The sequence below is a fragment of the Rhipicephalus microplus genome, chromosome 3 (assembly GCF_043290135.1).
Source record: "Rhipicephalus microplus isolate Deutch F79 chromosome 3, USDA_Rmic, whole genome shotgun sequence".
Classification (NCBI taxonomy): domain Eukaryota; kingdom Metazoa; phylum Arthropoda; class Arachnida; order Ixodida; family Ixodidae; genus Rhipicephalus; species Rhipicephalus microplus.
Window position 1 is genome coordinate 13,269,789 of NC_134702.1, and position 24,150 is coordinate 13,293,938.

General features: G+C 42.2%; 2 protein-coding genes across 3 annotated transcripts in view; one reads left to right on the forward strand and one right to left on the reverse strand.

Annotated features, from left to right (window-relative positions):
* Window positions 1–5: 5 nt before the first annotated feature.
* On the reverse strand, window positions 6–12,455 carry LOC119182012 (NFATC2-interacting protein). The gene is made up of 8 exons (XM_037433191.2): window positions 12,266–12,455; window positions 11,960–12,139; window positions 10,102–10,195; window positions 7,778–7,903; window positions 5,770–5,944; window positions 3,700–3,844; window positions 3,191–3,300; window positions 6–1,172 (listed from the first exon to the last, which is right to left on the reverse strand). Exons 1-8 carry the CDS (start codon window positions 12,267–12,269, stop codon window positions 1,008–1,010), a joined length of 999 nt encoding a protein of 332 aa, XP_037289088.2. The 5' UTR covers window positions 12,270–12,455; the 3' UTR covers window positions 6–1,007.
* Window positions 12,456–12,586: 131 nt separating this feature from the next.
* Mondo (MLX interacting protein mondo) overlaps window positions 12,587–24,150 on the forward strand; it is a 48,592-nt gene continuing 37,028 nt past the window's right edge. Inside the window, exons 1-2 of one of the 2 annotated variants that reach the window (XM_075888909.1) lie at window positions 12,587–13,303; window positions 23,529–23,635. In XM_075888909.1, the coding sequence (XP_075745024.1) occupies window positions 12,957–13,303; window positions 23,529–23,635 (454 nt within the window). In that variant the 5' untranslated portion in view covers window positions 12,587–12,956. The remainder of the gene's footprint in view (window positions 13,304–23,528; window positions 23,636–24,150) is intronic. The other variant, XM_075888910.1, reaches the window with a different exon arrangement.

Sequence of the window (24,150 nt, forward strand, 5' to 3'; positions counted from 1 at the left end):
TGCTGTTGCAATAATAAAATACCATTTTATTAACACAAATGTACATTTCCTTCGAACATGAACACGTCGCAACTTACTCGTATTTACACACAGGAAGAAGATGCACCTTCAGAAACTTTTTAACAATAAATTAAATTTTGTACAGAAACTCATCCGATTTCAATGTTGGTTTAGCTTTACATCCTTTGAGAAACCATGTCGTAATGTTTTCAAAAAAGGGCAGCCGACATTTTCCCTTCTTCAAGGAAAAATTTTTTTTAGCTTCTCTGCAAGGCATGTGCAGTGTTAAATATCTTCAACACACTTAATCATGATGTGAAATTTCATACTTTTTCTGCCCTTCAGTGGGCGGCAACGATTTAGATATACCAGAAACACAGATGTCATCCACTTAGCTTTAGCAATGAAAATAAACATTGAGGTGCATCTCGACCCCGGTTACGCACTAAAAATGCTTCACGTTAGCAAAGTAAATTAATAATACATAACAGCTCATCTGTGCAATACAAACTGTGCCGTGTGACAGATCATTTACAAATAACAAAAGTTGCCCCAGAACCTGTTTGATCCTAGGTACACTTCAAATAAAATTCAAAAAGGTTAAATATTTAAAAGTTCAAATAAAATTAAAATGCAAAGCATCCTTAAGTAATGGCAACATATTTCATAGAATAGGGCACAGTGAACAAACAGCTGGCGAGAAACGACTGCAGGGTAAAGCCCTGAATGCACTAATGAATGCATGGGTGAACTTTGAATGCATTAAAACAGCAGTGTTATCATGAGTCTAATAAATTTAAAAATACACTGCATGACAATTGTGGGTGTAAAGAAAGTTTTCAGGTACAGTTTACAGCAGAAAGTGAAAAATTTTCTTGTATCTTAAATTTAAAAAATGCACTCCTAGATGTACATATCCATACCCTTCTCCTACTCCCCACAATATTGCCAATACATTTAATTTCGAAAATTTTGCGTGGGACCGCAGTTGCTCCAAACATTTGGCTTCAAGATCGAATCGAAACATCAATGCAGTCGCCATCTTCCATGCCCAGCTCTTCTGGGGTGCTGCGAAGCTGCACTTTCTCTCCGTCAAACTTGTAAACAAGCTTGGAAAATGGAAGTCCAAGTTTTTCGGCAAACGTCTTGGCCCCCTTCTGCAAAGGCTCGTCCTGCAAAGGATAAAAATGATGGCAAGTTATTGAAGTGCCTGCACACGAGAAATAATGACTGTGATCACGGTGAAATACCAGCCATGCTATGCTGTTTGCTGCGGAAACAATGAGGAAAGAAAGCAGTGCACAACAGAAGTGCAGCTCCCAGCGAGCTGCAATTTCTTTTAAAACGATTGCATAATTATGGATAACCTGTTAAGCTAGAATTGCTCATTCCATAGTAACTAATTCCTGTGTACTTTATGCAGACTGTATGTAACGACTCAAATGTAGGTTGACCCCTTATCGCATGGCAAAACAAAGAAAAAGAAAAGCGTGCAAATGCATTTCGAGCTTATGTCGAAAGAAAACAAATTCGAGTTCTTGTGCGTAAAGTTAGTTTAACAGCAGTGTATAAAGCTATGCAGAAAAGCTAAATTTTCCACGAACCAGTGCCGAGGGTTAGGGGAGGGTTACACACAAACAAATGCAGTATATGTTGTAGTAGAGAGCCGGAAGGATATTGTAACCATGCCACAGCATGTCTTATTCCTCGCCTGTTTGGATTATAAGTTGACCTCCCCAACTTTACATTTCAAATTTAGATAAGATAGGTCGATTTACAATCCTGTAGATACAGTAGCTGACACTACTTCGTATGTCACATGAGAAGGAAGGATCTAGATATATGCAAAGTAGTTTAATGTAACATTAAATCTCATGCTTCGATGTAGTAAAGTAGTACCAACAATTATTATTTTGGCAAAAAGTTTTTGCTATTGTTTGATATGTGGGGTTTAACGTCCCAAAACCACCATATGATTATGAGAGACGCCGTAGTGCAGGGCTCCGGAAATTTAGACCACCTGGGGTTCTTTAACGTGCACCCAAATCCGAGCACACGGGCTTACATCATTTCCGCCTCCATCAAAAATGCAGCCGCCGCAGCCGGGATTTGAACGCGACCTGCGAGTCGGCAGCCAAGTACCTTATCCACTAGACCACCGCGGCGGGGAAAGTTTTTGCTATTGAATAAGCACAGTGACATATTTCTGCAACAAAGAGCTACAGTATACCGCATGTAGATAAAATGGCATGTCGTAGACTAGAAACACGAAAATGCGAAATTATTACCGCAGTGTTTTCATTCAACATTGCGCCCGAAAGCTGTTGTGTAAATCATTACTACACGGCATGGCTATTCTGTAGAAAAGCACCATAGATGCAAAATAAAAGAAATGCCCTGTAGGTGGGCCCTGCTGTGTTGTATTTAGTTTAAGTGATGACTTTTATAGGAAACCTTCCGCAGTTCCATGCATTTTTTTTTACAGAGTAAGGACACTAAAGAGAACGATTTTTCGTGTACTACACTTAAACTTTGATATAGCGAACCCAGATATAACGACATGCGGTTATAAAGAAGTGAATGAAGAATAGTCTTGCAAAACTAATTTTTGGATATAATGAACTTATTTTCGTGTAAGATGCAATTAAATTATAATGAAGTTTGAGTGTAATATAGTAAAGTGCAATTTCGCAAACCCAAGAACACCACTCTTACCACGACGTGACATTTGGAAAGCGAGTAAAAGAAAATGCGGGTGGAGACACCACTTTGAGGTTCCCACAGCAAAAAACGTGACATAGATTTTGATGGCGTCTACCGAGTCCTACATAGTTTATAATCGTTAAAAATGAAGTATTTACATTGCAATCAATGAATGCCATACACTTAACATACGAAGTTTCAGGAAATTTCGTCAAGGAAATGTCACCAAATACGAAAAATACATTTTGAAATTCATGACATCACACGTGCAGATTTCGGTGCGAAATTTAAAAATGAAACTTCAATCTTGATTTTCTCTGCTACTAATACTAATGAACTTGTGATGGTGAAGCTTATAAAATTAAGAGTTTCAGAGTGAATTTATCAATATAAACCAAGTCATTGTTTCACTTGACAGTGTCCTTTTAAAGGCAATATAATTACACTTACGGTGCTTCATCATTTTTCACTGGTCGCAAACACTTACCGGGGCTACTTCAATGCTCTCTGAGCCATGTTTGTGGGCACACTGGAACCTCAGCGTGATAATATTTGCTGTCTTGCTGGAATTACCTGCATACTTCCTTATGATGCAATCTGCAGAAACCAAACAACACAGTGTTAACACATTGCTTCTTCAAGCTGCTCTTTGAGTAAACACACACACAACTCCTGAAATGTGACATGTCACAAACAATCCAACTTTTTTACCTAATACTTTTCATGGAAACTTTCCTATCAATTCCATAACAAACATAAGGCAAGGATCGCTTCAATCAAGCCTGGTCTATGCCTCCTTTTGTCTGCTCCCTCAGATTACACAAGCAACATAGGAACTGCCAGTGCATCACTTGCGTTATATAATTTTATGCCATTTTCCTCATCTAATGATTCCCATTCGCAATAAGTCTTTAAAAAGTGGTATCATAGCTGCCATTCCAAAGACACCTAAGGAATGAGAAAACAGAAAAAAACAACCATGAGTTTGGAACTAACTTAGGCTGTCGGCTGATGACAAGCCAAGGCTTTGTGGTGTGTCCTCGGGCTGGACAGGCTGCTCCTTTGCCAACAGCATCACTTGACGTGTTTCCACACCACACTCGTCAGCCAGCTTCTCCAAGATCTCGGCAAAAGGTTTGTCCTGTTCGGGGAATCGTGGTAAATGTGGGTCACCGAATGGTCCTTAATCTGCTTTAAACTGACAAAACACTTGTTCAGCAGCGTAAGATGATATGGTAGTTTTTTCTAGTATTAAAAAAAATGACCTTAAATACTGATTTAAAGGGCCCCTCACCAGGCCTCATAACAAATTCTAGTTAGACGCTCGCAGTTGTGTGTTTGAAGAGCATTATGTCACCAGAATTTTTTCAGTCGGTCCCATACGAGCCGCGAAAATAAGTATTCTGAAGCGGCGTGAAACCCTTGCCGCTCGTCCCACGTAACCTTCGCAAGCCAAATTTCTTCCCTACCCTCTCTGACATCTGAGCAAGAGGTCACGTACGCGTGATGTTCGCAAGCTAGCCCTACCCCCAAGCACGTGAGCCGCGTTAGATTGTTGACCAGCGTTATTTTGTGGTACACTGCCTGTTACTGTAGGACAGATGCCTCGGTGCGTGCATGTTTGGAATTAGACTCAGTATAACAGATGAGCATATTGAGTGCTCCAATGTGAAGGACCATTAATTTTGTTTTCAAGGCTGGCGTCTTCTCGATGGGCTAACCGCAGAGGACAAGAACGCATGCACATTAGCCCCGCATCTCGTTGCAATTTACAGGGGGAAAAAAGGAAAAAGATGGGCACCTTCCCTTTTCGTGTCTCATTGTTTATCTCAAGTTTTATTAATCTATTAAATCAACAAATTACACAAGCTACACATGTCGTGTGAAATAATTTTTGCCCTGTCATAAGCTGCTGTTGACGATGTCGGAGCACAGTCGTATATGCTGAGGACCTACATCACAGCACTACCACCTACGTAGGGCACTTTCTACGTCTACGTCATGCCCTCATTCTCTGGGTGCATGCCCGCGAAAAGAAGAGAAAGCAGCGTTTATCTTGGAATTTTACCCATTTGCGCGGCGCGTGACATTGCAAGTTTTGGCAGACATGATCGTGAATTCCCCATATAGCCTTGCGCTCGTCAGCTCAAAATTGTCAAACCTGGTGAGTGGCCCTTTAAGGCTGCTCTTTTTCTTGAAGTCCTGTATTGCATCAAATCAGCTTAGCTAGAACCACAACTCATTCAAAGCTTAATGTTCCTTAATGTCGACAATAACAATATTGACATTAGTGGCCAGTGTGATGTCATAAATACTGAAGGTTCTTTTCTTTTTTGTATTATGGCCCTTGTCTTGGAAATGGTTCTTCAAACATGCAAGTTGTTTGCTTCTTCCGAGATAAATTATAAAACATACTGCTTCATATTTATAGATAGTCCATGCAGGCACCATAAAAAAAATCGACGTACTGACGAAGTAAAACAGTAATTTCAATAAGGCATGATGTGCATTTGTATTTCGATTGGTTTGTTCGTCCGCTGTTTCACAGTATGGGTGCCTCCTTTAATGTTGGCAAAGGCAACATCTATATGCAATCCCTAATTCTGGCCCTTTTTTTAATCAGATTGATAATCTCTAAAATACACAAAGAGTTTTTGTTTCCTTTGATTTTTTAATTATCTAGTTTTTTCTTAACCTTTGTATTTATTCTTATTGGAAGTACATCTTCACAGGAGTTGTACATTATGCCTGTCTGAATGCATTTTCCGTTCCCTTTTTCTTTAACGTTAATGAATTGCAGAATGTTTTTAAGCACCAGGCCGATCCAGCCTCGGACACATACCATTATTTTGTCTTTGTAGATCTCAATGGGTCCACAGCACTTAACGAATTATGTATGTAGGGATTGTCCTCGAAGGCTATTACTGTCTGGACAATAAGAACTAAAACTGAAAGAATGCTTAAACATTCAAGGGAATCGCAATTGGCTAATCTATGTAAGGTTTCACGGCACTCTCAGCTTGCAAGATTGCACTGAACATGAGCTGCTAAGTGAAGACAGCGTACCCGAGGTATGGTGTACATGAGCATTCGATACTGGCATTGCACCATGAGAATCAGGTTTTCCTCTTCTTTTGGCAGTGACACAGGGCTTTCATCTAGACACACCAAGCTGTCTGTTGAGTCGTCGTCTGATGAGGTAATGTCCAGGCAAGTCGCTTTTTCCAGCATTTCCAATTTCCTGCAATAAAGAAGTGGACGCAGTGTGTTGAAAAGTTGACCGTACATAAACGATGTGCCATTATACTTTGCCTGCGACAGGCGCACGGAAAAGAACACAATTGCGAATATACTATTTTTGAGGTAAGAACTGAACACTTGAGCTTTAAATGAAGGGACTGAACTCAAGAATTGTACATTCAATTATGATCAAATGTACAGGATTGGGACTAGCAGCATGCGTAACACAAAAAACGTTCTGCGCATTGGTTTATCTTTAACTCCTAAGCAGAGATTATGGGCCATCCAGGAACCCTCAAATACCCTTTCCAATTCTGCTATTGACAACTTTCACAATGTCACAAATTTATGAACGGAAGTTTTATGTATTTTTGTATTTTGTGTAATTGAAGGTATTTCTTTAACCTCGCTCATCATGTTTCATATGACCTCGTGCTCTTATCCAAGCATATTGCTCGGTGGCGTAACAATATATGAAAAAAACTTCCCATTCAAACAACAAAGAATTTCGAAAGTGTTGAGCAGGCAACCTGCAACAATTAGGTTGTCATACCAGAAACCAGTAAGGTGAAAACTACAGAAGTCGGTGTATCTTGTGCTAACCATAACATTTCTATAAAAAAAAAACAATTAGATAAATCTCGCCATATCAAGCATGGTGTATTTATTTCATCACTAGGAACTAAGAAAGGTGTCTTAAACGTAACGGTAAAAACGCTTCGATTTGGATTTCACAGGAAACGAAAAATTTTCTGCATTCATTAAATGCCGAATTACCAAACCTATTTAAAAAAAGCATGAACAAATGTCTGTTACATCAAGACACTGTCATAGTCTTAAAAATTATGTAACTCCAGTAGTTATTTTGCACAAGAGCAGCATAAAAGCTGTAATTTTCATCTGCCTGCTACTTCGTTTTCAATGCACCATGGTGCCAGGCTTTTGTATTTATTTAGACGAAAGCACGCTCTGCAGTCCTCCCTTATTATGTACCACCATGACCATGAGCACATGGCGGTAGTTCTCTTGCAAAAATGGCCAGCGACTGATCATTCGTGCACTACCACCTAGCAAACGAGTTTTATGCCAGCATGCATGCCACGGCAGAACGATCATCTTCAACCAATTTTGCCATGTTTGAGTTTTGTGACACTGCACGGGCATTTCATTAAGTTGAAACGAAGCTGCTAAGTGTGAGATCAGCATGTGGACAAAACTGTGTATAATAATAGACATAGTGATGCGGTCAACACCACATCATTTCAGTTGTTTGCAAACACCGTTTTCACACTTTGCTGCACTATCATCCGAATTTATCTTATTGTAACTAAATATGACGAAATTAATGAGAGTTTGATTACAATAAACAATGCATGATGTTACGGGGAATTAAGTATACATGGTGAATATACTGACGAGCAAATGCGTACAACGCTGCTGCAGTCCGAGCACGTTCCCCTCAGCACTTCGTCGTCGTCATCCTCAGGCATCTACTTAGCTCGTGACAATATCTCGGAAGAGACCAGAGAAAATGTCCAAAAGATTCGGCAATCTGATATAATGAGGGTCAAACAAACAAGCTTTTAAACTGGTATAGCGCATTACGGGGAAGAAGAAACGGCCGAGCAGACCGACACAAGAGGACTAGCGCTCTGTCCTCTTGTGTCGGTCTGCTCGGCCGTTTCTTCTTCCCCGTAATGCGCTATACCAGTTCAAGTACGACGAACCAACTCGCCCAATCTTCAACACTCGTAAACAAGCTTTTACTTTAAATTTTTTTGCAAAACGACCAATCGCACTTTAAAAAACTGTATAGCAGAAGAAAAATACTCACTGCAAAATTTGCAATGTCTCCTTAGTGGGACCCACAGGAGAGGAAGGTGTCTGTTGCCGGACCCGTTTTCTTCTACTTCTTCTAAGAGACTTCCCACTGCCTGTACTTGATTTGCTGTTTTGGGACCTGCAAGCGACATCAGTTGGGATGTTCAAGGTTATGTATGCTGCCCCACTACATAAATGGATGCGCTAGTTTGTTCTAAGTATAGCCCTCGGAAAAGACATATTAGAATGTGATACAAAAGTATTTCCAATAGGAAAAAAGCAGTTGTCAGAAAATATGGTGAAACCATGTTTTACATTAGGCAGCTAAAAGAACCTAGGAAATGGCGATGCACAACAACAATGGTTATTTTTCTTGCTAGAGGGTTAACTTCATTGAATGCACAACAGCCTTAAAGTCAAGAAACAATCTTTCTTGAAGCCCACAAGCACTAAGAACGGGCACAAGAGAGCACCCATGGTAAAAGTACGTGGGTCTGACCCTACCTTTTCGCTTGGACCGTTACAGTGCTTGCCAGATTCAAGCGAATTTGGCAAAGCGCTACAAATTGCTGCATAATTCAACCACGAATTTCTTTGTTTAGCAGCGACAGCCCCTCCGTGATCTACATCTGTCAAGCGTTTCTGCATGCCATGGTTGAACCAACTCAGCAGCTGCGCAACGCAACGCTGACAATGGCAGCACTGTACACTTCAGTAGTTACTGTACAAGCACTACCTAAAAAAAACAGCTACAAGTAACATCCATTGACACTGTCGACAAGTACAATGATGTTCCCATATTTATAGGCACACAAGACAGTATAGTTAGTAGAGTTGACGTTTAGTAAAATACTATGCATCGCCTGGACAGCACAATTATTGCTCGCACCATATGTGTAACAAATGAAAAGCGCCAACCACACCTCAACGATGCTAATGGCAAATGCTGGATATTACACACGCCAGTTGTGCTTTCATGGGTTGGCTCACACGTGACCATATCAAAGATATACATACTTGTAAGCAATACGAGATGGAGCACTAAAATTACCTTTCAAAGGATGTAGAAACTAAATGCACCTGGCAAGTTCAAAAGTGTTAATGGCAATAAATACTGTGGGGGAGCACGTGCACCCAGTCTCTCTTTCCCTTTTTACGGCAGCATGAAAGCCTAGCTGCGGGAACACCTCCACGGCCAACGCTCGCGATTCTCCCTTTCCCGGCGTGTGGAATGGGTTTCCCCTCCCTCAGCGAGAAAAGGTATTATTCTCGTCAGGGAGAGGGAAACCAGGTCAGTGGACAAAACTAGCGTGCGGACGGCCGCACGCCGCTCTCTCTGACACCGACCAGGAACGAAGGAGGCCGAACCTGCAACCCCCCTGCGAGCCGAGGACGACAACGACCAAGGAACAAGCATCTACCCTTGTTTTCTGCACTATCTCCTCGCAACGTTTGCAAGCTATTGCGAACGCCTAGCAATAAAGAGACGTTTTGTTGACTTAGCATGTCGCCTTATTCGCCCGAACCAGTGTAGCTGCAATGAGACTAGCTACAAATAGGAGACGTTAATCGTGCAGAAGCCTAGCTAATGTTTCAGCCACACACGACTGTGTGTGGCTGAAACATTAGCTAGGCTTCTGCGTCAGCCGTACATAGGACGGACCTCCTACAATACTGAAGCAGGAAGGTATTGCCTAATTCCTTCCGCAAAGAAAGGTATCTCTAGCAACTCCATACATCACATTCATGATTTGCAAATAATCATTAAAGAAATACGAATTCAGTGTTCCAGCTCGTATTGCTTATGATGGCATGTCTTGACGGTATCAGCACGCTAATAACATGCATGCCACTTTACTGCTACGTTCTGAAAACTTCCGCTTGCTAATATCAACAATGACCACATTATTCATATCACATTTCGTGCGTAGAGACACATACAGGTGCGTTCGTGTGTGTATTAAAGGAAAAGTCAACAAATGGTGATGTGTTTCTTTCGTTTTGTGCTCCCACGGCACCAATCAGCGCTGTGTGACCACACAGCCACTCGCTTGGTGTACATACTTTTCCCGTAGTGTTCCACGCACTCTCATTGCATTCTGAGACTGCTTGAAAAAGGTATATTGTGAACACATAACTTGAACATTGGGCCCACAATAGAGGTTGATTAATCCCAGCAACATTGAATGATCAGAAAGAACAATTGCACAAAATTTGTGACGAGAAAAAAAAATGAGTATAAAACAATATGTATGCATTCACTAGTGCATTATCATGTTATGCAAGATAACAGTATTAAACAATGAATAAATAAATGTTAAAAAAAGCTGTACGTACAGGACGATACACTCATCATCAGCCTCGTGCAGGTTCTCGGCGGCAGCCTTCGTCCTTGGTGTACGTTTGCTGGCAAGCTCAGTGTTCTGGTTTCCTTAAAGCGAAAAAAAATTTGACTTCTATGGCAAGAGTCACTTTCATTACAGAATGCAAGTTAAAACACTCATGCAATTTTCCTTCACACATCCACAATAGTTTAGGAAGACACAAGATATTAAATCATGAACAATAAGTAGTAGTATCTAAGCTTTTACATGCCCCCTACACAACACGTTCATGAGTCATGCCGCCATAGTGATGGGCTCCAGGAATTTTGATCGCTTGGTGTTCTTTCAAGGGGATCTGCAACACTTTTTCAAGATGGTCAGTAAATGCTGCCCATTGGTAGTCGTGGTTACTAAGCATGTGAGCAAACATAGCACAGCACACAGCATAAAATTTACAATAAAGTTTCAAAGTCAGCTGCAACTCACTCATTCTAATACCATAAGCTTCATCTCGTTCACGGCCGTTGACCTATTTGAGCAACCTGAACAGCACAGTTACAACGGCCACCGTGGGGTGACATGGCACACCCGCTGGCAGAGTTACACGCAATAAGCTATTACACCAACAAAGTTGCAACCATACTGATTTAGAATCGCATGCCTCCATGAAGGTCAACACGCATGCTGATGTACGAACTTAGCTGCTTTAATCCTTGTCACCACCTCCCCCCTCCCCTGTTTCGGTATATCTTTACAGAGCGCTCGCTGGGACGAATGAAGAGAAAGAAAGTGCTGAGGGGGTGCGAAAAATTCTTGTACGTGGCACATTCTAAACATTTATTTGCAGCAGTCAATTCGCGAGTCAGTCAACTAGGATATTGAGATCATTCGATCATTACTAGGTAAAGTGACATAGGGCCCCTTTAACATGCACTGACATCGCAAAGTGCACAAACCTCTGGAATTTCGCCCCCATCGAAATGCGACCGCAGCAGTCTATTAGGTCGGAAAGAAAATTATAGCAGAAATATGCTTGAAGTTACCAAATATCCCGATTCTCTGGCTAAAGCCCCGCTGTCCCGTCAACCTGCTTGTGGTGCGCTGTTTTGTCTCGCTTTCGGCCGAAAACCACCTTGTAGTTGATGAGGTCAGCTACTATGCATGGCTATGATCTACCTTTTTCGCTTTCTTGCCGTCTTTTATTCCTTCCTTCTTTCTCTCTGGATATGCTTCTCATTCTCTAGCCCACAGCAACACAATCGTATGGTTTCCACAATTGCTTGCTTGGCTTCCGGGCTTGGATAACAGAGTGGTTAGGATGGCTGCCTTCGGACCATGGGTGCCAAAGTTGAAACCCCGCCACAAAATTTTATTTGGTTTCCGTTTAATTTTTCTCTTCCTCCTCTCCACTTTGGCAAGCAGAGTTAACGATCACCTCCCACCACATTTCTTCGCTCTGCTCTCTCCCTTTCACGAATCAGCCTTCCCTAGCACCTGCTTTGCTCGGTAGCGGATTTGCTTAATTCTTGCGGCGCATAAGCGCGCGGCTTTTTATGCACACCACATGGACTCAATCCCAGCCTAAAGACAGCGCCGCTGTTAAAAGTGGACTCTCCTGTTTCAGCTGTGCGACGTGTTGCTCTGCGATTCGGCAAAACTACTACCGCTCCGTTCCACTTTGGAGAATGCGGTATTTACACGGCTTTAAGTATTACAAAACAAGCAGCAAAATGACTAGCGAGCGTGCGCACATAACACAATAAACTCGAAGCGATGCCGTCAACTAGCATAGCGTCAAGCAGCGCTCTCATTTCCAAATTTTCATCAAATCTTCAAAGTTCAGACTTCAAAAATGCGAAAATAATACATACCTGTCGATTGTTTTAAGCGGTTCTCCACCTCCAGAATGGCATCTTTAGAGAAGATATTCGACCCAAACAGGTTCCTCGAGTTGCCGACGTCGAAAAATTGCTCTTCTTTCTGGTTTGCAGACTGTTCCTCCTGCTTCAATTCGACGGGCTGACTGGAAGGCGTGATCTTGCGTCTTCGAGCTAAAACGAAAATCAGGAGGTTTATTTCAACACACAACAGACGACTGCCTTCATAAGCGCGAGAAACAAACAGACGCCGGGCAAATAGCGCGCGCAAGTGCCTACTTCAAATGCTCATAAACTTACGCATTAGAAGATTCTGCGGCGCCGTTCCTTGCCAGACGTTATTCTTGCGAGCGCTAGAATAATCAAGCGGACAGTAGCGTTGTTTTATTTATACAAACTACTGAACAAAAATAGTGTTATGATCCGCACACAACGGCACACAATCAAAATACAACCCGGCTAACCTAATGCTGGGCGGCTGGGCTTGGCTTGGCTAGAATCACTCTAACCACGGTTTTGGCTGGTTTCGACTGCTGCGATCATTGGTTTTCGTCGTTTAGATACTCGCACTTGATTAGGAACACAGCGCCCATGCCGTAGTTTTTTTTTTGTTTTTTTATCTTCTTCAACGTTTGTGGCACTATTCTCACTTCAAGTACCTTCAGCGCGCAAGAGATTAATATGTTTTTAAGAAAACAGTGTGGCTTAAACAAAAATTTAGTAAATTTAGCAACTGTGCAGGTAGACTCAATTAGGTACAACTACAGATACCAAACACATTCAACTAAAGCGGCATATTTACCGAGAGTACAAAATTTTCACTTTCACTTGCTTTCGGTTGCGATTTCCAAGAGCGCGAGGGAGGGAAAGCGCAGAGGAAAGTAATGGCCACGCCACTATGGCGCGTAGTGCTAGCTCGAGCTCCAGCTGTGAAGTGAGAAATGTGTGTCGTCGGGGTGTTTCGGTAGCAGATCTGCGCCGCGAGTGAATCATGACTGCCAGCAGCATGCAACTGAACCGGGAGACGCTGCCTCTCGAAGAGGACGAACTGGCAAGGCTGTCCCGGAAGGCTCCGACGGAGATCATCCACAGCGGACACTTTATGGTATCCGACATCGACGATGCAGACAACACGGACGAAGTGGCGCGAGCCAGCGAGTCGGACTGTGCGACCGAAGTGCCCGGCTCGCTGGCCGCCCCTTTGGCCGAAGCCGTCGAAGAGATCTCTTTCGACCCTGACGAGGGAATGGAAGTGGACAAACATTTGAAGCCGCCGTGCCATATAGCCATCGATGGTTCGCTGACCAAGCTCTTCGAGTGCATGACTCTGGCATACAGGTAAGCATGCGAGTCTTTTCACTATTACACGAACTGGCTCGTGATTCGAGATCAATGACATGCTAAGACCATTGGTCGTTTCTTTCGGAAGTGCACGCTTCAGCTGTTCGCGGTGCGCTTCCTCGAGCACAGATTTCGGCGCACATTTTCTGCTGGCTGCTTGCCGTTGCTTTCACGAGCCCGTCTGTGACCCAGATAATCGATCGATGAACATTTATGACCGAACAGTTTCACGCGAAACCACTTAGAGCATGTTGGAGAAAACGCGTGAAATTATTCACCTGCCCAAAGGAAAGGAATGTATTGCCCCGAACGGGCTGCTTCTGTTGTCAGGCGCGCGTTTCCAACGGCGCGGTGCATGTTGACATCAGCGAAATGGCGCATATCGGCTCGCATGTTGCCCTTGATTACAAAGAAAGTCTATCCAGCGCGATAAAGATGATTGATAGGCAGACGACATTGTAGCAGCGCGACGCGACGAGTTGCCCTTGAATAGTATGGACATTTCTATTCTGGCTGTGTCTACTCTAGCAAGGCTTCATCGCCGCGATTCCAACATTATTGAAAGCGTGCTAAAGAAGTCTTCACCGGCTGTATTATTTGCTGATGGTGTGTCTTCCGCGTCACGTCGTTCTCCGCACCTCTGCCGAGATCCGAAACCTCCTCACGTTCGAAGTAGTGCGCTGCCGTAACAATAATTATAAAGGTGACGTGATGGCGAGCATTTACGCGATGCGCCGATGTGTGTTTAGAGTAAATCATTACATTCTTATATGCATAACAGGAACTCGGTAAATCTTCAAATAAATTATGAACACTTTATTTGTAGCCTCGTGTCCACACCATAAATTTGGATTTGCATTAATGTTTATCGGTGGGTAGACTTGCATGATGAACCATTGCAAGCATTGTCACAGTCTAATAATCTTACTTACTGCAGTATTTTCAAAAACTAATATTTTGCGTGACACGTTCTTCCTTAGAAGTGTGGCAGTTTGGGCTAGTTTGTTCTTTCTTGTCCCTTTGTCATCATTCTGTTCTCCTTCCATAACTATCGTCATGTTCTTCCTATCCGGCTGTAGCATTAGAAGAAAAAGATTATTTTCTACAGCACTGGTTCATGTCCTGATGACTACTTCTTGTGAAGGCCATGAAGATTTGATAACTTAAACGGTTTTGTTGAACTTGTTATGTTATGCAAGGCTAGGATGACTTGAATGGTTTTGTTGAATTTTTTATCCAAGGCTACGTGCTAATCTTGATGTTATCATGCAATCCCAGCTCTGAAGCACACTCTTATGATCAGCTGAGAAGAAAAAAAACCTGAACTGGCGCTTTGTTGCGTTTAATCTTGCATCTTGAACGACATTGCTAAATGCTCACTTTCAATGTTCACTGTAACACTTTTTCAGCTTTATCAGAAAATACTGTCCACAAGCAGTAGAGGCTCCTTAAATCATTTGAGCCAAGCGTTACAGCGCAGCATGCAGCCTGGAATTTACAATTCTCAAAGTCAGCTAGAAATCGTTTCCTCTTCTCTCGATAACCCGATGTCCCAAACCCAAGATCGCCAGCCATTGATTTATTTGAGCATCATGAGCTGCATAGTTACAGTGGGCACCATGAGATGTCACCGCTTGCCCACACGAGCACGAACGATCACACTTAAAGTAAGCCACACATTTGAACAGGTCGTAATGTGCATTGATGAAGGGACACACTTTTTTGCCCCCATGTCATCCCCCTCCCTGCATAGCTTTCAGCGTGCTCTCCGTCACCAAAGGAGGGAGCAAGAGCTTCACGCTGGCAACGAATACTACCCTGTAACTCCACTCATATGTGGCATATTCTGGAAATTTTTTTTTGCAGTCAATTTGTGTGACAATAAGCTCCTTCCATGAAGTCATTCGATGATTACTTGGAAAAGTTTTGCAGGGCTCGTTTAATAACTCATATATACCAGTTAGCCAGAGTCGCTTTGTGACATTAGATAACATAAACCAACGAAAAGCTCGCTGAATCCCACTGGCAGTGCAGCCAGGTTGGTCTCATGCTGATCAGCTCAAAGTGATTGGTTTTTATCTAGAAGTTACTTTTGTGAGTGATGCAATTGCTGATCAATTTTTCTGTTGCCAAGGCCGCAGAAAAATTAGCCAAGACATTGTGCTATATTAGAAAACTGCCTTTTCTGGCTAATATTTTTATCTCACCTGGCAGCTGTGTTCTTGATTATTTATTATTTCAAGCTGCACATCAAGCTATAACCTGCCATCAATTAAAACCAGAAAGATAAGGGAGGTGATAAGGTCAAAATTTTTTGTCTAAACAATGATTTTATTACGATGTGGCATGCATGTATTCAGAATAGCATATTTTGCATGAGTCTGCTGCCTGAAAACAAAAGCCATCATTCAGTATTTTTAATTGGAGCAACGGAATCTCAGTAGCAAATGTGCACTCAAAAATGCGAGTTACCAACACTACCAATGGAATTTTATGTGGAGAGAGAAATTTAGCATTTTCATGATCTAGCACCCTTGCTTATCTGAACGAAACAGACTATTGAATAAGATGACTACTTTCCCTCTTTATGGTATGGGCATGTAAAATCCTTTTTTTTTACAATTAAGTTTTTCTTATTCTCATTTGTTAGTCAGAATAATAATATACAATGAGCCCGCGCTGTTGCACTTGGGTTTATGTCATTACCTTATTCTTACTGATACAATCATGTGCCATGGCTGTGTTATCAATATGCACTAAAGTGAAAACTAGTTATCATTTCTTTAAAGTTGTGCTTTAGCTTGTTAGATCTGTTTTCTGTTGACCATGCAACTACCCAGCAGTGGAGGCACCATTGCTGCATTTAATAAGCAGCTGACTGCGCATGACACTGCTTCAGTGATATTCGTTCGGTTTTGTCAGCTCTTGTAGTCAGCGTTTTTGTTTCTTGAGTCATACCGCGTAATCTTGAAAGCATGTTAAAGGCTTTAACCCCAAGAAGCCCAAAATTTCCAGAGCCCCCTGCTGCAGTGTCGCTCATAATCATATTATGGTTTTTGGACATTATGCTCCAACAGTTATGATTACATTGTCTAGCATTCTAAAATATTGATGTTATTTGCAACAAAATTTTGTTTGGCACTGATTTCTACTTGTGAATTCGCCAGTCGAACCACTTTCAATGAGCTGCTGTAATATGGATGCCTGAATTGTAGGTAGCACTTGCAGTTTAAGGCTGACAAAAACTTGTTTAGATTTTAGTAAATGTTTTTAACCACTTTTGGTGAAATGGCTGATAGGGAGCTAAGCATTGGTCACTGTGCATACAGGATGGCCCCTTGTATGATGACACCTCCATGATATTGAACGAATATTCTTCATTATGAAGGCTCTGTAAAGGCAGACCACATTATTTAAGCAAAAGTGAAGATACATTATCCTCTTCAAGCAGCATTTGTGAACACTTTATTTGGCCTCACAATATTCATTCACAATATCCAGTGCTGACAAAAGAGACATGTTGCATAAAAGTCAAGGAGAGCAAGAATTTATTCTCTTTGAAAGCTGAAAACCCTTGTCGCGTTAGATATGTTCTATTTTCAGCTGAAATTTTTTTTAGAGCATATGGGAGGAAAAAAAGAGCAGAAATAAAAGGATGGTAATGATAATAGAGACACTCGTGGAGGTGCATCTTGTATTCAGTAGGCTGTTGTCATTTCATCATCATCATCATCAGCCTGACTACGTCCACTGCAGGACAAAGGCCTCTCCCATGTTCCGCCAGTTAACCCGGTCCTGTGCTTGCTGCTGCCAATTTATACCCGCAAACTTCTTAATCTCATCTGCCCACCTAACCTTCTATCTCCTCCTAACCCGCTTCCCTTCTCTGGGAATCCAGTTAGTTACCCTTAATGACCAGCGGTTATCTTGTCTACGCGCTGCATGCCCGGCCCATGTCCATTTCTTCTTCTTGATTTCAGCTATGATATCCTTAACCCCCGTTTGTTCCCTCATCCACTCTGCTCTCTTCTTGTCTCTTAAGGTTACACCTACCATTTTTCTTTCCATTGCTTGTTGCGTCGTCCTCAATTTAAGCTGAACCCTCTTTGTAAGTCTCCAGGTTTCTGCTCCGTAGCTAAGTACCGGCAATATACAGCTGTTATATACCTTCCTCTTGAGGGATAGTCATTCATAGTCATTTATACAACCTTAAAGGGATTGACAACTGGCGGAAACTTGTGATTAGATCCTGGTAGGAATGAAAAGTCCAGGAAATATGGCGACAGATTTCAGAATCCTTTTTGTATCGTGAGCAGGATTTATATTTTAATCTTGTTTAAAGGGACACGAAAGAGCAAAATGATTTTTTGCGTATTGGTAAAATACAATTTTACAATCTCGAAAACACCACTCATATTGCCACACGATGATTGATACGTATTGTCACAGGATGATTGATAAGCAAGAAAACGGGCGAAAAAAAAATGCAGTTGGAGATAAGATTCTCACACCAAACACCATGACGTAGTAAATTTTGAAGGTGTCTACTGGGTTCTACATAGCTTCTACTTGATAAATAAAGTGTATTGTCATCTGTGGCTGGCTTAGACCTAGCATACGAAGTCTCGGAAAATTTCATCGAGCCAGTATCGCGAAAGTACAAGAAAGACATTTTGAAATTTCTTGTCATGTGCGGAGATTTCGGTGCAAAAATTAAAATGAAAGTTCAACCTTAATAATTTTCTCTGTTAGTAGTGTACTCATGACAGTGAAACTTATGGCATTAGAGTTAGTGCAGCTTGTCAATCTAAACCACATCATTGTTTATCTTTAGTGTCCCTTCAAAAGTAACAGAAAACGGGTATGTCACGCAGCCCAGCTAAAGAGCCTTGAAGATGGATTATTCAGACGATCACTTTGTTGTACGTAGTTGCGTAGTCTGATGCTGTCATGCATGCCATAATCAGTCCTCAAAGTTAGAGTATGTATATTATTATCTATCCCCACTCTATTCTGTGCTGCTTACGAAGTAAAGGGAGTTGCACGTTGAGACGCGGCGCTGCCTTCACGGCAGCCATTGGCCCATGCCGAACCACAGCGAATGCTAATGGAGTGCACGCATGTACAGTGAACCTCCAGGCTCGAATACGAACCACTCTTGCGCTCACTGTTTGTGGCATGCATTGTCATGTGTATGTACAACTTCTTCTGCAGATAGAAAAATTGCTTACAAATGTTTCACGGCATTGTCCAGATTACCAGTTCATGACTAGACATTCTGACCGGTAAGCTTTTCATTGCACTAAAGAAAATAGGTATCGTATAAATTGTTTGTCAGTCTCTTCAAGGAATTCAAGTGCATTGAGAGACAATATGGCACTAGTGAGCTATGTAAATCTGTGGGTGTATTTACCAAACTGTCATAATCTGAGGGTGTGTCGAGCATTCCGAGGTGAATTTAGAAAAAGTCCCCATGCCAGGATTGTCATTTAAAAAGCAATTGACAAAATTCAGATATTCTGTAATGAAAGAAAAGAGTTAGAGTTTGGCTAACTCAAGAAATCAGTCTCATGTCCTCTGTGCACTAATAATCAGTGCACATTGTTTGTAATGATAGTCAACCGTGACAAACAACGATTTGGAATTCAGCAGGGTTGTTCACAGTCAATGGTGGTGCCCATGGTTCTAACTATAGAATGAGAGAGAGCGAGAAGGTAGCAACTTGCTTTTCAGTGATAATCTTGCTGAAGGTTTCTAAAAAATTTCAATAGCATAAAGAGGTCGTGACATTATTTTTCAAAGGTAAGTTTTCTCTGTCATACAAATCTCCTATCTACAAAGACAGCCCTGGGCAAGTGCAAAGCTCAGCAAATGCTGATATTTTATTTTGATATCAAAGTCTATTTTCTCATGGCACACCTACCCACACCAACACCAGCTTGACGTCAGGCTACAGTGCTAATTCTGGTGACTTCACGCAGAATTCTGGCTAGTTGTGATGGCATCAGGCACCAAGAATTAGAATATGGCCGTTTATGTGTCAACAGAGGCATGGTGCGGAACAGCCGTGGAGACGTCACAATATCTTGGCGAGCTTAAAGGAGCACTGACATCAAATTTACTCATGTCAAGATTTTTGCGTCAGCGAGTAGGTATAGACCCCGTAGCAGCGATTAACGACCTAAAACACAACTGAGGGATGAATAACTATTACTTTCATTGATTTGTATCACTGGTATCCAGCACTATTCAAAGCGGCCGGCAATCCCGCCACTTTTAGCGCTGGGAGCACCAGCAGTGGTGCTACCTCGCGGTCACCTCCAAATCACGCCACAGCTGACCACTTCTCCACAGAAAAGAGTGACGTCCGTCTCAGCTGCTCCGCAAACATTTCGTCTGCTAGGCGGACACATTCAGTCATGGCTTGTCACCTGCATTGTTGTCGTCGCCGTACAAATTGTCGACTCGGGTTCAATACGATAGCCTGGAGCTTGGAATTTCCGCCATTCGCGACGTCGCGAATTATTTTTGCTTCGATTGACCTTTTGTAGAACAGTAATTCCGAAATGGATGCGATTCCAAGCAGCACTGCAGAGGTGCCAGAGGATGCACGCTTCAGCCATGTTCGCTCGTGTGTCTCAGTTAGCTATATTGGTGTGTTTTGGCGTGCAAAGCATTAAGGTACATGCAAAGGGGTCAATTCAATATGGCTATCGCGAATGAGCATCAGCCGAAAAATAGAATACATTTCCTGTTTGCCAGGTTCTTTTTTGAGCCTCCAGATGGCCCCACCTATCCAGCCTCTCGTGGTTAACATAGTATTACAACTTTTATGTGGACGCAAAATCTACAGATGAACTGTAGACTAGGGAAAGTCTACAAACGAACTAAAATTCAATGATACCTGCGTGTTACTTGTTAGTGTTGATATCCGACTATACACTGTTCCACTTTTGATAGCTTGTGGTCATGTTGATGTGTAACACATACATGATATGAAAAGACACCCTCATTGCGCTTTTTCCGTGCTTCGAACTAGACGACTGCAACTCACGATTCCCCTACATGCTGACCCAGAAGCACCCATTCGATCATGCTCTTTTTTTTTGCCGTTCTTTTAAAGGTGGTATACATCTTGATAATTTTACTAAATCATTCGAACCGGTGCGACGGAGATCAGACGCCACGAGCGAGTGCATTTCTGCGCTTCGGCGCCAGTCGGTGCCACGATAAGAACACTTGGATCGTACACGTCATTGCTACTGGGGCATCGTCACTCAGGATGGTATTGGTGGAATGCATCTCACCGAACACGTTGTGGGGTCTCGATATGGCGAGCGAGCAGCACGCCACGCTCTTAGAGTGAATGGACATAGTAGACGCGGTCGGTACCAAACCAAACAACAACATACATTTATTTACCTAATTTCAGAACGACAATATCGTCTGCCGAATCGATACATCAATCGTTATTAACACGCTAGGACATCCTTACACAATAACACGACAAACAAACACAATAACATGATAAACACACTGACACACCCAAGGCGGCGTCGCCAGCGCTTGACTTACCACGTGGGCCCCCCGGCGCGCAGGCCCGTGGTGCCACGTGCCGAGGACCCACGCTATGGACAACCGGTCGCAGCAGCCGCCACGCGCAAAAGAGACTCGCTCAACTCTCGCCCGCCGCCAAGGCCTGGCTTCCGCCAGGGGTCACCGCCGGTGCTACCACTCTACCAACAGTGGTACTCAACGTGAACACAACGTCATCTATCGTCCGGCGGTTATCACCACCGAAATACGGTTTCTGTGCGAGACACGTGCACTACGCAGGGCAAACACTTTACAGGGGGTGTCAGCACCCCCACAACGTAGCACTAGTGTCGATGTCGCAGGGCAGTCATTTTTCCGTTTTTTCTCCTTAGCTTGTACGCTGTTTGACATCGAATTAAAATAACTTCTACGCGACGGATGCCGTTCAAACTTGGCCAAGAAGACCTATGCATACCAAGCGACCGAATGATGGGCACATCTCTATCTTGAAATTTGATGTCAGTGCTCCTTTAAAAAATGATTAAAAGCTCAAGCCGTGTTGTGACGTCAGAGTTTAGTAGGAACTTAAAGGCCAACTCCGACGATTTTCTGACCACGTCTAGGTTATGGTGTTTCTATGTTCCTGAGACACTCTTGTCACAAGCCCAATAGCTGAAATGCTCAGGAAGTTTGAAAATAATTGTTAATAAGCAAAAATGCGCAATACCGAAACCGAAACCCAACCGAGCGCCCTGTCTGCTTATGACATACTATTTGGTATAGCCGGAGGCCAAATACTGGTTCCGCCGGCGCGGAGTATGAAAACTGTGAAAGCCAGTTCAGTGAAGCACCGGCCAAACACCACAGAAGAAGGAAGAAAGCATTCTCGTGCTATGCCCGTGCCAAACACCGCCGCCGTCGACTTGTGGAAGGCACAATAAACGCTGTAGCGGCCAAAGTAACGATGCCATCAGCTGCTTCACTTCCGTTGACATGCCAAACATGACGTCACATAGACAGTGTTGCCAATAATTCTGGCAAGGCAAGTGAGCTTTTCGAGGCAATCTTTAAAATTCATTTATAAACGATCAGTGCATCACTGAAACCTGTGATTTGACACAAAGGGCGAAAATGTGCAAAGGACATACGCAGCGAACTTCATTGAGATTCATTGACCTCGAAAAATCGCCGGAGTTGGCCTTTAAACTAGCCTTAAAAAACATTCTATGGTTACTTTTTTAGTGTGCAATCAGGCTTAGCAGTACATATTCTAGGCTCCTGCAAGCTTGACCTTTCATTTGAGGCAAAAACAAAAGTGAAAATTTCCATGTCAGTATTTATTTAAGGTCCATTTGTAGTGTACCGCCTTCTTCGGATCTTAACTATCTTTAATGGTAGTGGGCAATGGTGGATTTTTATTCATAGAGGCATCACTGCAGAACAGAACTTGCTGTGCAAATAGAATTTCAGGTCGTGCGATTTCGACATTTCAAATGGTGACGAAGAACTGCTAAAATTCTTAGCAAAAGTCTTCTTAAAAAACGTCTTTGAAACTGCAGGTCGAAAGCTCATGCGTGTAAAAAAAAACAAACGTGCTAATTGAGATTGTAGGCCAGGGATGTGTGGAACAATAGTGATTGATCTAGGATTGTGTTAAAAGTTTAATGCGAGGACAGTGAACCTGAAATTCCTTACTCGTCATTTTTAACAGCTGTGTTTATACGGTGACCTTTTTGCTCTCTCTTAAACTCCTGCTAGAACCATTTTGCAGCATCACACCATCGAGATTTTGTATAAAGCATGAAGTTGAACATGCTAAAAAATCGTTGCAGATTGCCCTAGTTGTACATGCTGCCACTTTTTGATGGTAACGATTGGTTAATTTCGTAAATAAAAAATGATCATAATCTTACTCACTATAATTTTTCTGAAAGTGCTAGTACATATGAAGAATGGTTCTGGATAATGATTTTTCTTAAGAAGCCATTTGGGAAACTTATAATTTGTTATACGAGGGTAATTTTATTAAATTACGTACAGTCTATTAGCTATGCATAGGTGATACAAAATAAAATATACCGTTTTTCGTGAGTAAATCAATCTGATTTTGTTCTCCAAATATATCAATGACCTCTGACTACATGTTCCCGTGATAACTGAAAAAAAAAAAAGTGGGAATTTAAGGGCTCTTTGGCGGGGGGGGGGGGGGGGGCGTGGAGGGGGTTAGACACAGTAATAATGAGAACTAACATACAATGATGCCAAGGAAAGTGTAGGGGATGTTAACCTGGGAGTGTTAGTCAGTGTCGCCAGTAGCCATGACGTCGAGTGCGGAACACTCTTTTTCTGTCTGTTGGAATCACGTAGCATGTGACCTTATTACAAACTGGCAGCTGACCAATTTTCTCTGGTATTTTACCTAAAGGCCTCAAGTCTGCCAGAACGAGACCCTCGCAACAAGTTATCTTTTTATCCACTTTTCTTTCTTCACATTTACATTATAATTTCTAATATTCTATACCTTGTGTTGCATCATTGTCTATTATTATCACCAGTATCATGATAACTGAAAGGCAATTATTCTCATGTTTTTTTTTTATTTTTGGCATGTGTAATATGTTACAAAAATTGAAGTGTCAATTAGGCCGTTGAAGGAGCGCTTGTAATATGACTTTTTTCTTCTTAGTGGCAAGCTGACATCACCTAAGTGGAAAACATTCAAGGGACTGAAGCTGCGCCTGAAGGACAAGATTCGTCTGAACAACATCATCTGGCGAGCTTGGCACATGCAGTGTGAGCGGTTTTCTTCACTAAGATGAAAGACTCATTACTTGCGAGATTCTTCCTCTATGTTTTTTTTTTTTTTTTTTTTTTGTGTGCCATGTAAAAGCAAACTGAACTAAGCTGCTGGTAGCATGTACCGGATGGCTGCAGCATTGAAATTTACCAACATGTTTGAGGGGGAAGTATGAAATACATTCATCTGTTTAGTTACATGACTTGGTAATAGGGATGTAGTGCATTGATATCGATAAAAATATTATATAATAAATTAATTCTCTAAACACTATGGTATTGCTTGACAGTCCAACCGCTCAAAAATTCCTCCACACACAAAATCATGTGAACGATAAGGTACCGAGTGGACTACACAATATCAAAAAATTATGGAGTGGGCAATTTCACATGATTTGTAGCATGCACAGCTGGAAAGAGCAAAATCTACATGGGGGTAGCAAAATCTCGTGCAAGCCTCCCCTCTCCTTCGCCCTGCAGTGGAAGATGATTGGACAAGATTCGGCGAAAGC